Here is a 12,424-nt window from a genome sequence, read left to right on the forward strand (position 1 = left end):
TATATATATATATGATAAGATATATATAAGATATAAGATACTGGGTATACTGTCCTATTCATCGCATTGCTAATGCTAATACGATAAATAGAAGTGCATATTTGAAATGAGCATTGGAAATGAACTCCTTATAATTATTATTAATGCTTTGGTCTATCCACCAGTGTTCTCTAGAGATCAGTGGGTGTCTCGTGTTCCTATAAAACCGCCGGTAAGATCAGCATCCCTTGTATCTACTCCACCCTTAGCTATTTACATATACATATGTACCTATATACGTCAGCCGCTACAGCTGATCGAAGAAAACCAACGTAAACCATTAAACCATTATTAGACTAAACACGGAAACATTACAGACTAGTCGCTGTTACTTATTGTCTGTGCAAAATGTACAGTCGACACAGAAACTCGAAAATGACCGGTAATTAATCGGAAGTGAATGGAGACATACGATCGAGAGAAATTTTTGTTTTCCTGTGATGTCGAGAAGTACTATCATGCCTTCGATATGTTATTTTCGAAGGCGACATCTCATGATCCTCCAATTTCACATTCTTTTAATAGTACTGCTTTTTCCAGGTAAAAAATGATAATCGAATTGTTTCAATATATTTTATAACTAATATGTGCGTTATCTTTTAAATAATTTACGGTATGGCATGTAAAATATCAGTGGTTCGTACTTGTAGGCAGGGAGTGCACCATGCCAGAAGCTAGCCAGGAGGGATTATTACATTCTTTCAAAAGTTATTCAGATATAGCGATGTTTCATTACACAGTTCCAAAAGAGGTGCTAAGAGCTACTTGGCAGTTTGCGGCATTTATGGATGGGCAAGGTTGTCCAGAAAGAAAAGTGCACATGTAAATACATACGTGTTTCTCACATTTCTGCTTCGATATAATAATAATACAATATTATACATGTTTTTGACATTGTCAGATACCTGCAATGGGGCAGTTATCCTGTGATATCTGTAAATAATGATACATTCCCAAAGGATATGTATCCTATGCGTAATCAGACTATTACAATTTCTGCAGTCACAACATTTGAACCAAAAACTACTGCAGTTGTACCAATTTATGGCCCAGAAGCTGGAGACTGGTTTGTGGGAGCGTATCTGTCTTATTGGGATGAAAAGGTTCAACAACAGGTATATTTTAAATTCTACGATTTCTTTGCGATTTTGCATCGTTTTATATGAATTTTGTGATTTCATATTTCAGGGACTTGGTCATAAATGCCATTACAGTATAGGTTCTGTAGCCATATGGACACAGGCAAATAGTATCGAAAATGTACCTATCGGTTACACACATAACTTGAGAACAAAAGAAACTACTTCCTATTACAAGTAAAGTTTTCGCATTTGACTTATTATAGATATTTAAAATTACTAATATATTCAATATTTTCGTAGGATATACATTCCATCAGGAACGTGGAATTTTCGTGTAGATATTTGGGGCTGCAATTTTACTGTGCAAAAACCTCATGATGTACAGGAACTTTGTATCAAAAGCTTAGCTTTGAAAGGACGTTCATTACCTATTTTCAACCATTCCGAACTTGCTGAAACCGTAAACTTGACTATGCAAGATTCATATAGATTTAGAGAATCTTCGCCTTATGAGGATAGTTATTACTACTTGATGATCGTCTCAGACAGTGTCATTGAACTAAATGTAAAAGTAACCATTTCAGGTAAATTTCCTTCACACAACTTTTTTCTTTAAAATAACGATTTTACGAATGATCCTTATTTTTTAGAGTGCCCGATAAGAATAACGGAAAAATCTTTTGTAAGACAATATTTGGACGCACCTTCATTTTCCAAAGCACTGGCTCAGTTACATATGAAAGATTTAACAAAACATCGCTTGCATCATACTGAAAGCAGAAATAACGAATCGTTTTACGGTGAAGTTTATCTTATGAAGAATCAGTTTCATGAATCAGACGAAACATTTGATGATCCATGCGTTCCAAGATATCAGCTTGCTAGAATAAAGCATTCGCAAACATTTTCGGGAGTTTACTTATTGCAGGTATTACATCATTGTTTATACACGATGAAGATAAATTATTATTAAATTTTTACACACAATAAATTGATTTTGTAGGGCAGAGAATGGTTAACATCTTGGGTAATGTTAACTGACGTGCATCCGGTTGTAACACAATTTAATATTTTGCCGTTAGTAGATATTGGTGGCACACTTGACATAAGCGCACATTTAGAAATGGATAAAGTAAGGAATAATAGGAATAGTAAAAGAAATTCTTACATAATTCTATATACAAATAATTCATCGTGTACCTTTTAGGTAGTGATAAAACAATTAGTCAAAGTTCTAATTTGTGTTAGACGCGGGCGAGTTCCAGATAGAGTTAAGAGTAATATTGTATGTAAAAATCCCGAAATGTCGATGAACTTGTCTTCATCTGATAAACGCGATGGAAATATATTAATACCGTATCCGCAACCAGACACCTGGTATGTTACATTAGATGCAACGTGCTATTTCAACGGGTAAGCAATTTTCTACACGTATACGTTGAAAACACTGAAACTACAATTAAATTGTAATCATCAAATTGTGTTACTAATTACAGAAATCCTGTTAAATGTGAAATGGAAGAAATTTTAGTATCATTAGATATACGGACCAGGCAATGTGTATTTCCTGGAAATTATCCATGTGGTCACCACGGGATTTGTCAAGAAATACATCGAGATATCCTATATTATACGGCATGTAAATGTTTCGAAGGTCAGTTTACTGTTAAACAATTAAGTACTGATTAAGTAATTTTTTCGCATGTTAATCTGCGTTATTACACAGGATATAAAGGATGGGGTTGTACAGATGCTACTAATGCCAATCCAGAATCTTCTCTTCTTGTAACAACACTGATACTCACTTTAAGTAATGGTTTTTTTATACCTGCTATATATTTAGCCGTTAAGCGTGGGCTGTATACTGAGGGATTAGTCTATTTGGCGACTATGCTTTTTTCGTCTTTGTACCATGCTTGCGATCAACATGTTATGACTTATTGCGTTGCTAAATACGAAGTACGTATATTGTCTTCTGTTTTTTATATATTATTTCGTACTTTTACTTTAGAATTAAACGCGTACACAATCTATTATTTCAGGTTTTGCAATACAGCGATTTCTTTTCAAGCATATTAGCATTTTGGGTGACACTCGTCGCAATGGCCGAAATACCAATTCGTTTCGTATCATTATGCCATATGTTCGGAGTTTTTATCATAGCTTTTGGAGTGGAATCTAACAAGACGGGCTTAGCTAGTATATTAGTACCTTTGGGTATGGGCATTATGATACCAGTAAGTAATCTGGATAAAAAAATGTTTGCGACTTAATGCTAATCCGTTTAATATATTTGCAGATGGGAGCGTATGCTTATCGTTGTTTTCAATTAAAAAAATGGAAGAAACCTGATCAAGTTTCCAAATTGTTAACAGGTTTAACGTTGGCTATTATAGGCCTGTTGCTCTTCTCTTTAATTGAAACAGAAGCTAATTATCAGGTACATATTATGATATATTTAAAGTTCTAATTTATACAATGAATGGTTCTTTTCAGTACGTTCACAGCGCATGGCATATGATAATAGCGATCTCATTAGTATTTCTTTTGCCACCATCGCGGTTGGAACAAGTCGGTTCGTCGGGTAGCTCATTCAGCGATGATAGTGAATTACTCGATTACAAAGATCCACCGGGCAGTCCAATTTTTACGGTGACCAGCGGCCAGGAAAATTTGGTAATCGCATCAAATTAAAAATTACCTTGAAGGTAAGGTAGGGCAAAGAAACCAAATATATACTATCGTTTAAGTTACTTGTGCCAAAAGAGTGTTCTAATTCCGTAAGCAAAGAAAGATAGGTTATAGCATTACGATAATCAAAATAAGAAAACGGATGTACATATACAAGTACTATGTATGTGTACAAAAAAATATTTATGTATAAATTTTATAATAGTTCCTAAGACAGAATGTGGAAGCAATATTATAGGGTAATCTATGCTGGATATTGCACGCTAACATTGATCGAAATAATATACAACTACATGTTAACTGTACAAGCTGAATGAACGTACAAATGGTGCTACTCTTACTTATTGATAGATCTATTTTTATACATTTCTTATTGTTGGAGATTATAAACTGTCACACTGGTAGGTATATCATAAAGAACCTTGGACTTGACCATTTTATGTGAGTCATTATACGTAATTGTTGTTATAATTGGTGATAGTTTATTAATATATAATTCTTTAGTATGATTCTATCAGTACAGCTACATTATAGTACTTAAGTCTAATGTTCTCTTCATTGAACTAGTTTATCTTTATTAAGAATACGTTTATAAATGAATTAAGCACTTCTTACGTTTAAGAGTACAGAAAAATAATTGCATAGATTACCCTATACAGATGCTATCAATGAACAACACCCAGAAGTACTCATTACTTATATTTCATTCCTTATTTTTGAAATATTTTATTCGACTGTTAAGTTGTTGTTAGATACAACAAACTATAATATATGTACCAGTACACGTTCTGTGTCACTACTATAACTTTGGGAATGTGAAAATGTAGTACTACAGACAGGGGCATAGCTTAATCATATTACATGTGCAATATTATAACATCTACATATATTTTTTAATTTAGTCATGTTTACAGTTGCGTAAGGGACCACCGAATATGAAAGGTACTAATAGCATATTAGAAAATGAAAGTATGAATGCTGTGCCTAAATACAGATAAATTATTCGGAATTTTCAGAAAAAATTCTTGCACAAAAAAGAAACAGTATTATATATGTGATACTAATTGCAAGATTTTTATTAATGAACGTTTTATTATACATACAGTTTTGAAATGTTTAATTTTTTATGATTAACGTTATTTCTTAAAATTCTACTACAACTTATGTGAATTCGTCTGTACGTGGTGAATTACTAAAGTATATATTTACTTTAGTTACTATTCAAATACCTCATAATGTGTAAAGTGCCATCTGAGATTTCTCTTTCATCCTATGCCGATTATATTACAAATCTTATTTTTACACTATTGAAAAAAGGCAGGGTGATCGATGAGAAGGAATTCGCAATTCGTAAATCTTCGAAAAGATTTATGTATTCTACAGCACGTTTTAAACAAAGGGAGGTAGAGTGACGCGAACGGTAATTCTGAAAAGTACATTAGCGATATAAATCGTATTACATATAAGTCTGTCACAAATCCAGAAGATATGCATATAAATAATGAATAATATAATATTTCGTATTAAAATAACATGTAAAGAATCGAGCATTCCATGTTATATCAAATTCATTAATATTTAAATCCGATATCCTACTAATATTTATTTTAAATTAGATATAAAACGACAAATATGGAAACGTTATAAGTATAATACCCCGTCCAAAATTATAGCAATATCACCTTTCTGATAACGCAATGACATTGTTGGAATCTTTCTAAGAAAATTATTTTGCAGTTTCTCATTCCATTTCCGATACTTCGAAGCTTCCGTTACAATAGCGTTCCGTTTGTATTGTGAATGTTAAACATCTTTCTTCTCTTGTCAAGTACATCTAATACATGTTCATATTGTTGCAACACGCACCTAAAGTCATGCATGATACGTCCTCTTTAGAGATACGAACGTAGAGAAGTTGTATAAAGAAAAATGTTTGGCATAAATGAGTAAAATATTTGAAAAAAAGAAAGCCCCTATGATTTCAATAAATGTGTTTAAATAATTCATATCCTCTTACTTACTTTTCCATGTCACTTTCTCCTATCCAATCTATTGCATTTGTGATTAGAGAATGTTGACTCTTCAAGTATTGCGAAACACATGATAAACTGGCATCAATATCAGTCTTTTTCTTCGACTGTTTAATCGCGTCGACATAACAACGTTCAATGTCATTGCTAAACATTATCCATATCTGAGAAACGTATTACTTTATGAAACAACATTACTTAATTAATACTCGACACATGTTCTTGGCTCTAATACCTGTGTCCACTTGTTATGCAACACTTCTTGTAAACTGTTTCTTTTTTTAAATTTTTGCAGAGCATAAATCGCCTCGATACCTTCTTCTACATTCGATACGTTCTCGAACATATCGTTAATTAAATTTATCACCATGTTTTCTAGCTGTAGAACCGTATACCTAAATTGTTTAATCTTTCTGAGCCAAACGGATTTTGTAACGTTGAATATAACATCACGAACTATTATAATTTCATTTAAGCTTTCATAGAACGAAGTTTCAATTTCTCGCCAATATGCCTCGTAATCGGTCCCCTTTGGGCCTCCAATTAAACCAATTTTATTATTCCTATTAAATAATAGAAGAGTTACAAATTTATTTCTTTAACATTCTTTTCTATTTTTGTTTAGTACCTTCCGAACACTATTAACGCTTTGCAAATTTCAATTACGTCATGGCATCTTTGTTTAAAAATATCAATTTTATTAAAAACTTCTTGTCTCCGTATTTCCCATTTTTTATCATTACTGATATGAGGTATTAGATTAATTACAAACTAAAAATGATGTTAGAATGAACTGTTAATTAGGTGTTAACGAACAAATGTGATTATAATGAGAAATATCTGACACGGAGCATACATTATCATAAATGGTTTGATAATTATCACAATAAAATATACATTTTTCCAACATCTGTATTCCTACTTCAGGGTTTTTTCTAAGAGCAACATCCAAGTCAACATAGTTTTTACACTGATGCATTATTTGTGAGCTTAATGCTTGACATAATATTTCCATATTACTTCTGAAGAGATAATTATAATGTTATATACATCCATTATCAGTTTATTAATAACTCGTTATTCTTACATTGTAGAGTAGAACGGTGATTCAGTCCAGATAAGTAATATTAATAGCAACGCGTCCATCACGGAATTTTTTGCATCTTCTGGAACTTTTAAGTCTTTACAGAAATCGCGTAATACGTTCAAGTATGTTACATTGGATGACGATTCTTTTAATCCTCTATCGATTTGCGCTGTTAACTCGTTTAATTTGCGTGCAGTCGGAGAATTCAAATTCTCCAATATATCGATGATTAATCGAACTTCCGGATTAAGAAGTTGAGTTCGTAAATGATTAAAGTTTGAGTCTATAAAAAATATACTTTTCGTAAGAGATATTTTTCTAACAGTCTGATATAAAATGAAACAGATGAAAATGAATAGATATTTAGGAAACTAACGCTTTGCTTTCCAATAATCAACTTCATCCTGTATATTCTCAATTTTCTGTCTTGTCGACCCTATCGTTGTTTTACGAATTTGTCGAATCCAGAACCATACTACTCTGTCTAATCTTTCTATTAATTTTCGTTTAGATTCATCTTCTTCAGACAAAACTGCCGTTTCATTTGTTCCCAATAGAAAATAAATAGTCTCTCTCGATAATTTCGAAACGGTGTGAAGAAGACGTTCCTTTGGTACGTATAACGCAGTCAGACTCAATGGTTTATAAACCTCTTCCATTAGAAATGCAATAAATTGGTGTAAATTTGAGAAAATATCATTTCTTAAAACTGTTCATTATGGAAAATGCCAGGAAGAAAAATAGAAAACGATAGAAGTAAGACTGTTTAAAAAATAAAAAATTACATGCATACAAATTTTCGCTATTTTTTTCGGATACATGATTCATAATCGTCACTGTAGAGAATACTTGGTGCATACATATTATCCATAAATTTCAAAATGTTGCTTTTGACATTATTACTGATGCTCCCAAATGAAACGGTGTTTAAAAAATTTTCTGGCGTATAAATTTGCCATGGTGATCTTAAGAAATATGTAAATCCTGTGGATACGTGCGTTGCAATATTTAACGTAGCGTTTAATTCATTTTTCTCAAAGAAAGTACTTAGCACGGTGTGCGTTGGATTTTTAAAATACTCTTCAATTGTATCATTGGATTGTTCATTCCATCCAACTTTTGGACAAGTATACATCGTTAAATCTTTCACGTGGTTTATCTAAAAATATGTTTAAACAAAAAAAATTGTGTTTGAGTAAAAATTATAGTACCTACGTGTCGTGTTTCGTACGATTTAAAAAGTCGCGCCAGTTCGATGAAGTATAAAAAATTCTTAGATCGTCTAATACTGAAATATTTTTTGTAATCAAATATTCAATAAATTATTTGGATGCGTTGAATACATCCATATTTAAAAGCACTATTAGTCCTATTAAATATATATATATTAAATATTCTGTTAAAATGATGAATAAGTTATTTAATATCTAGAAATGATTATTTGTAATAGTAAATTTAAAAACAAGTACACGTGATTCGCGTTTTGTCTACATATATTTGGATATCAAGAAAATATAAATATTTTCTAATGTAGAATTATCTCGTTGCACTCGTCTAGTATGACTTATCGTTCAATACTAAATAACTTCACGAAGCCTGGCAGTCATCATTTCACAGTAAGTGGATAAATGTGTACTGCGAAGAGAATGCAACTTTTATACCAGTGATAAATATTCCGTACACCTTCAAATCAGTGGGAAGGTTGACAAATCAAATTACTGTACGTGTTCTTATGAGTGCTTATGTCTCTCGTATATTATATAATCTTACTAAGATAATTAAGTCATCGTCACTGAACACTGGTTTCTCGGGTTCTACAGGTAGTTCCTCCTCGACCTCAGGTGATTCTAAAAGATATATTTAAAATATTGTTTAAGTTCCATTATTCTTAAGATCGTCTTAAACATTTGTTTAAATGCTTGTTTCCTGTACAAGACAGGGACTGGAAACATGGGATAGACAGGGATAGCAAATACTTAAGACGATCTTAAGAATAAGCAACGACTCAGAATACCGGTCTCTATTTTGTGAATGACTGATCAGTATTGATTTTTTTGAAATTTTCTTACTAAAATTCAGTCATTTTCAATATTTCTTTTACGCGTATATCTGCTTTAGTTCAATTCTCTTACCTTGGCGCCCGAAATCTTCTTCGTCAGTATCCATATCTAAAAATTCTCGATGACTGTCTATCATTTTCTCTGCTTTCTTTGAAGTATCAGATTTTTGTTCTTTTTTTCCACTCATATTGAATTGTTTGCAATTATATGTAAAGACAAGAAACGAATCTTTAATTCTTCCCGATCGGAGTCCAGGATATTCCCAATTATTACGATCGAAAAGAATTAACACTTATAAGCATTCGCAATACTGTTTCCACTGTTGCGCGTTATGTTAAATCGATATTCTACGCTACGATATTCTACTACACTGTTTGATAATAATAATTTCTTATTATATTACGTAGAAGAAATAAAAAATAACTGATTGTAAGAAATGGCTAATGAAAGAAAAGAAGAAATACATTATCACTTAGAATATTATTTAAATGAAATAAATCGATTATTTCTTTATAACTTTTAGTTACATTCAAGAACATTGAATAAGTATCAGAAGAATTAAATACAATGTCTCTGACGATTTCAAACGAAAAAGTATTCGTTGGTTCAATTATTCACACTAATGAAAGTGGAGAACTGATTATCATTGATCATGGTGCGATATACATAGATACAGATAGCGGGAAGGTAGTTTACCAATTTTTACGTTACACCTTAATCATAACGCATTAGATTTAAAATATAAATTTTTCTGATTTGTAGATCTGTAACATAATAGTAAATCCGAAGTCGGACGATATTAAGAATAAAAATGTAACTGTTCTTAGCGGAAGTCAGTTTTTGATACCCGGATTTATTGACTGTCACATTCATGCTGTTCAACTTCCCAATTTAGGAATCGGATATGATAAAAAATTATTAGAATGGTTGGAAACTTATACGTTTCCTTTAGAAAGAAAATACGTCGATGAAAGTTTTGCTAAGCGAGTATTTAATACGGTTGTGGTGAGTTTCATGCGATATAAGATGAAAAAATTTCGTATGTTGCGTCTGAGTTTCATGGAAGATATACTGATGTATTCTAGAGGCAAACTATAAAGCAGGGCACAACGACAGCATGTTATTTTGCATCGCTTTATTCAAAAGCGTCTCTAATATTAGGACAGGAGGCTTTAAGTATAGGGCAACGAGCATTTATCGGTAAACTAAGTATGAATGAAAAACGCAGTGATAATTATTATGAAAGTACTGAAGATTCTATAAAAAATATCAGTAAATTTATACAGGATCTGGATAATTTAAATGTAAGGAAAAAGTCTCATATTGTCATATAACTATTTTTTATAAGAATCACATTTGTCTTTTTATATTTATCATAGAGTCCTCTCATAAAATCTATTATCACACCAAGATTTGCTTTAAGTTGTGACATGACATTGATGAAAGAATTAGGCACATTGGCAAAAGAAAAGAATCTTCGCATACAGGTATATTAAATATATGTAAACTGGTCGGTAATTAATTGCCACTTATCCTATTTATGCTTATTGTGTTAAAATCGTAGACTCATGTATCAGAAAATTTAGATGAAATACAGGCTGTAAAGAACAAATTTCCTAAACATTCTTCATACACAGCCGTGTATGATGCAGCTGGACTTCTTACAAACAAGGTACATCAAAGATACATAAACATACAGAATAAATTATTTGAAAATCTTTATTTACTATTAGACAGTGTTAGCTCATGGTATATATCTATCAGATGATGAAATTGCATTACTAAAAATACGTAATACAGCTGTTATACATTGCCCTTTATCAAACACATGTTTGAAGAGCGGTCTCTGTGACGTTCAAAGATTTAAACGAGGCGGATTGAAGATTGGACTTGGCAGTGGTATGAATAATTAATCTTCGTTCTCGTCTTTCTTACACAGTTTACTTCAACATAATTTTAGATGTTTCTGGGGGACCAAGTTACAGTATCTTAGATTCAATTAGATCTACTTTGCAACTGTCAAACCATTTGTCTTTTATCAAGGATAATTACGAATCACTCAGTTACAAAGATGTATTTCATATGGCTACCTTGGGAGGTGCTGCAGGTAAATTTTATATTAATTACGGTATCATTATTAGTTGCATCAAATTTTATTTTATATTTGCTTCTTTAGCACTTGCGATAGACGATCAAGTTGGCAATTTTAAAGTGGATAAGGAGTTCGACGCTCTTGTTGTGGATACAGATATAGCTGAGGGACTTTTAAATAATTTACAACAGTGTACTTTAGAAGAGAGGTTTCAGAAATTCATATATTCTGGAGATGATCGTAATATAATTGAAGTATACGTACGTGGACGTAAAGTTAAATAAAGGTAATTTATTTTTGTATGCGCCTAAACATACCACACAGTTTAGCCATTTATGTAGTATAGTTTTGATCATTTTAAATGTTCGGTAACAGGGTCTATGAAGAAAATTATTTCGTAAAAAAATATAGCGGAAATAAATTGTTGGATAAATTAGTAAACTAAATTGTATATAAAATGCTAAATTGTATATACCTGTATGTAGCTCTAGAAATGCTTTTATGCTTCGCAAAGCTTGTTCAAATGCTTTCTCAAATCCAGCACTATCGATATCCTACAAGTGAGACGACGTAATTAAATATAATAACATTTTGTGATAATAAAGAAACTATAGTGATTATTACAAATAATGGATCTCTTATATTTAATTCTCCATTCGGATCATATTTCCCAAGGAGTTCAATTTTTGCTTGACTATCTTCTGGCTGCATTTGATAAAGATCATAAACTATCCCATTATCCATTCCAAAAATCCAATTGAAGTTATAGAAATCTTCTTTTGTTATCTGAAGATACATGTAATTATGTAACTACACTGTATTATAAATACAAATGACAAATCCTATTAGTAATAGAATATTACCTGCCTTGCTGTGTGAGTATAATATGTGATACCTTTATTTTTGAGTATGGCCATGGCTCTAGGCTCTGGACTCTTACCTACATGATACTGTAAAAGTGCAGCACTGTCTACTTCCCAAAAATCAGAACGATCCATTTTTCTTATTTCATCACAAAATATTGCTTCTGCTATTGGCGAACGACAACTGTTTCCTTTAAAATGATCAATGTGAAATCCATATATATTCATAAACTTATATTTTGGTATATCTTGACATACCTAAACATACCATCAACACCCTTTTATTTGATGACATGTTGTTATTTACTATGATTTTGAAAAACTAAACTAAGTAACTAAAGAAATCTGTATATTACTCTTCAGGTTATGTGAGGAGCCTTGTGAAAAAAACAAGTAGATGTATACATTTTCTATACATAATAACTGTTGATATAACTGTTGTTTACATGATTCAACAGTTAAAGGAAGTATGTGTCATGC

General features: G+C 31.7%; 3 protein-coding genes across 13 annotated transcripts in view; 1 reads left to right on the forward strand and 2 right to left on the reverse strand.

Moving 5' to 3' along the window:
* The first annotated feature begins 80 nt into the window (after positions 1 to 80).
* LOC108624482 (guanine deaminase) overlaps positions 81 to 12,424 on the forward strand; it is a 15,134-nt gene continuing 2,790 nt past the window's right edge. Inside the window, exons 1-15 of one of the 10 annotated variants that reach the window (XR_003389108.1) lie at positions 258 to 579; positions 690 to 861; positions 941 to 1,154; positions 1,228 to 1,355; positions 1,422 to 1,705; positions 1,772 to 2,049; positions 2,125 to 2,253; positions 2,329 to 2,534; positions 2,618 to 2,775; positions 2,848 to 3,080; positions 3,164 to 3,358; positions 3,421 to 3,561; positions 3,618 to 3,829; positions 6,937 to 7,051; positions 7,441 to 7,734. Coding sequence is in view for 9 of the 10 variants with exons in the window: in XM_026813106.1 (XP_026668907.1) it covers positions 480 to 579; positions 690 to 861; positions 941 to 1,154; positions 1,228 to 1,355; positions 1,422 to 1,705; positions 1,772 to 2,049; positions 2,125 to 2,253; positions 2,329 to 2,534; positions 2,618 to 2,775; positions 2,848 to 3,080; positions 3,164 to 3,358; positions 3,421 to 3,561; positions 3,618 to 3,815 (2,436 nt within the window). In the remaining variant the exon portion in view is untranslated. Of the gene's footprint in view, positions 212 to 257; positions 580 to 689; positions 862 to 940; positions 1,155 to 1,227; positions 1,356 to 1,421; positions 1,706 to 1,771; positions 2,050 to 2,124; positions 2,254 to 2,328; positions 2,535 to 2,617; positions 2,776 to 2,847; positions 3,081 to 3,163; positions 3,359 to 3,420; positions 3,562 to 3,617; positions 3,944 to 6,936; positions 7,052 to 7,128; positions 7,735 to 8,372; positions 8,771 to 9,512; positions 9,677 to 9,751; positions 9,995 to 10,074; positions 10,294 to 10,368; positions 10,477 to 10,553; positions 10,662 to 10,722; positions 10,889 to 10,949; positions 11,097 to 11,165; positions 11,712 to 12,307; positions 12,327 to 12,424 lie in introns of those variants that run through there. The other 9 variants (XM_026813106.1, XM_026813107.1, XM_018023838.2 and 6 more) reach the window with 9 other exon arrangements.
* Positions 5,558 to 9,186, reverse strand: LOC108624483 (dynein-1-beta heavy chain, flagellar inner arm I1 complex). The gene is made up of 10 exons (XM_026813119.1): positions 9,062 to 9,186; positions 8,700 to 8,776; positions 7,749 to 8,088; positions 7,306 to 7,638; positions 6,930 to 7,212; positions 6,699 to 6,864; positions 6,471 to 6,613; positions 6,078 to 6,405; positions 5,834 to 6,006; positions 5,558 to 5,678 (listed from the first exon to the last, which is right to left on the reverse strand). Exons 1-10 carry the CDS (start codon positions 9,174 to 9,176, stop codon positions 5,585 to 5,587), a joined length of 2,052 nt encoding a protein of 683 aa, XP_026668920.1. The 5' UTR covers positions 9,177 to 9,186; the 3' UTR covers positions 5,558 to 5,584.
* On the reverse strand, positions 11,353 to 12,401 carry LOC108624488 (low molecular weight phosphotyrosine protein phosphatase). Of its 2 annotated transcripts, none has more exons than XM_018023852.2 (5): positions 12,203 to 12,401; positions 11,945 to 12,135; positions 11,706 to 11,867; positions 11,557 to 11,635; positions 11,353 to 11,459 (listed from the first exon to the last, which is right to left on the reverse strand). In XM_018023852.2, exons 1-5 carry the CDS (start codon positions 12,237 to 12,239, stop codon positions 11,434 to 11,436), a joined length of 495 nt encoding a protein of 164 aa, XP_017879341.1. In that variant the 5' UTR covers positions 12,240 to 12,401; the 3' UTR covers positions 11,353 to 11,433. The 2 variants fall into 2 exon arrangements, with proteins under 2 accessions (XP_017879341.1, XP_026668919.1); XM_026813118.1 differs by having other exon boundaries at positions 12,213 to 12,398.

Source organism: Ceratina calcarata, unplaced genomic scaffold (assembly GCF_001652005.2).
Source record: "Ceratina calcarata isolate Rehan_Ccalc_2016 unplaced genomic scaffold, ASM165200v1 scaffold310.2, whole genome shotgun sequence".
In the NCBI taxonomy this organism is placed as follows: domain Eukaryota; kingdom Metazoa; phylum Arthropoda; class Insecta; order Hymenoptera; family Apidae; genus Ceratina; species Ceratina calcarata.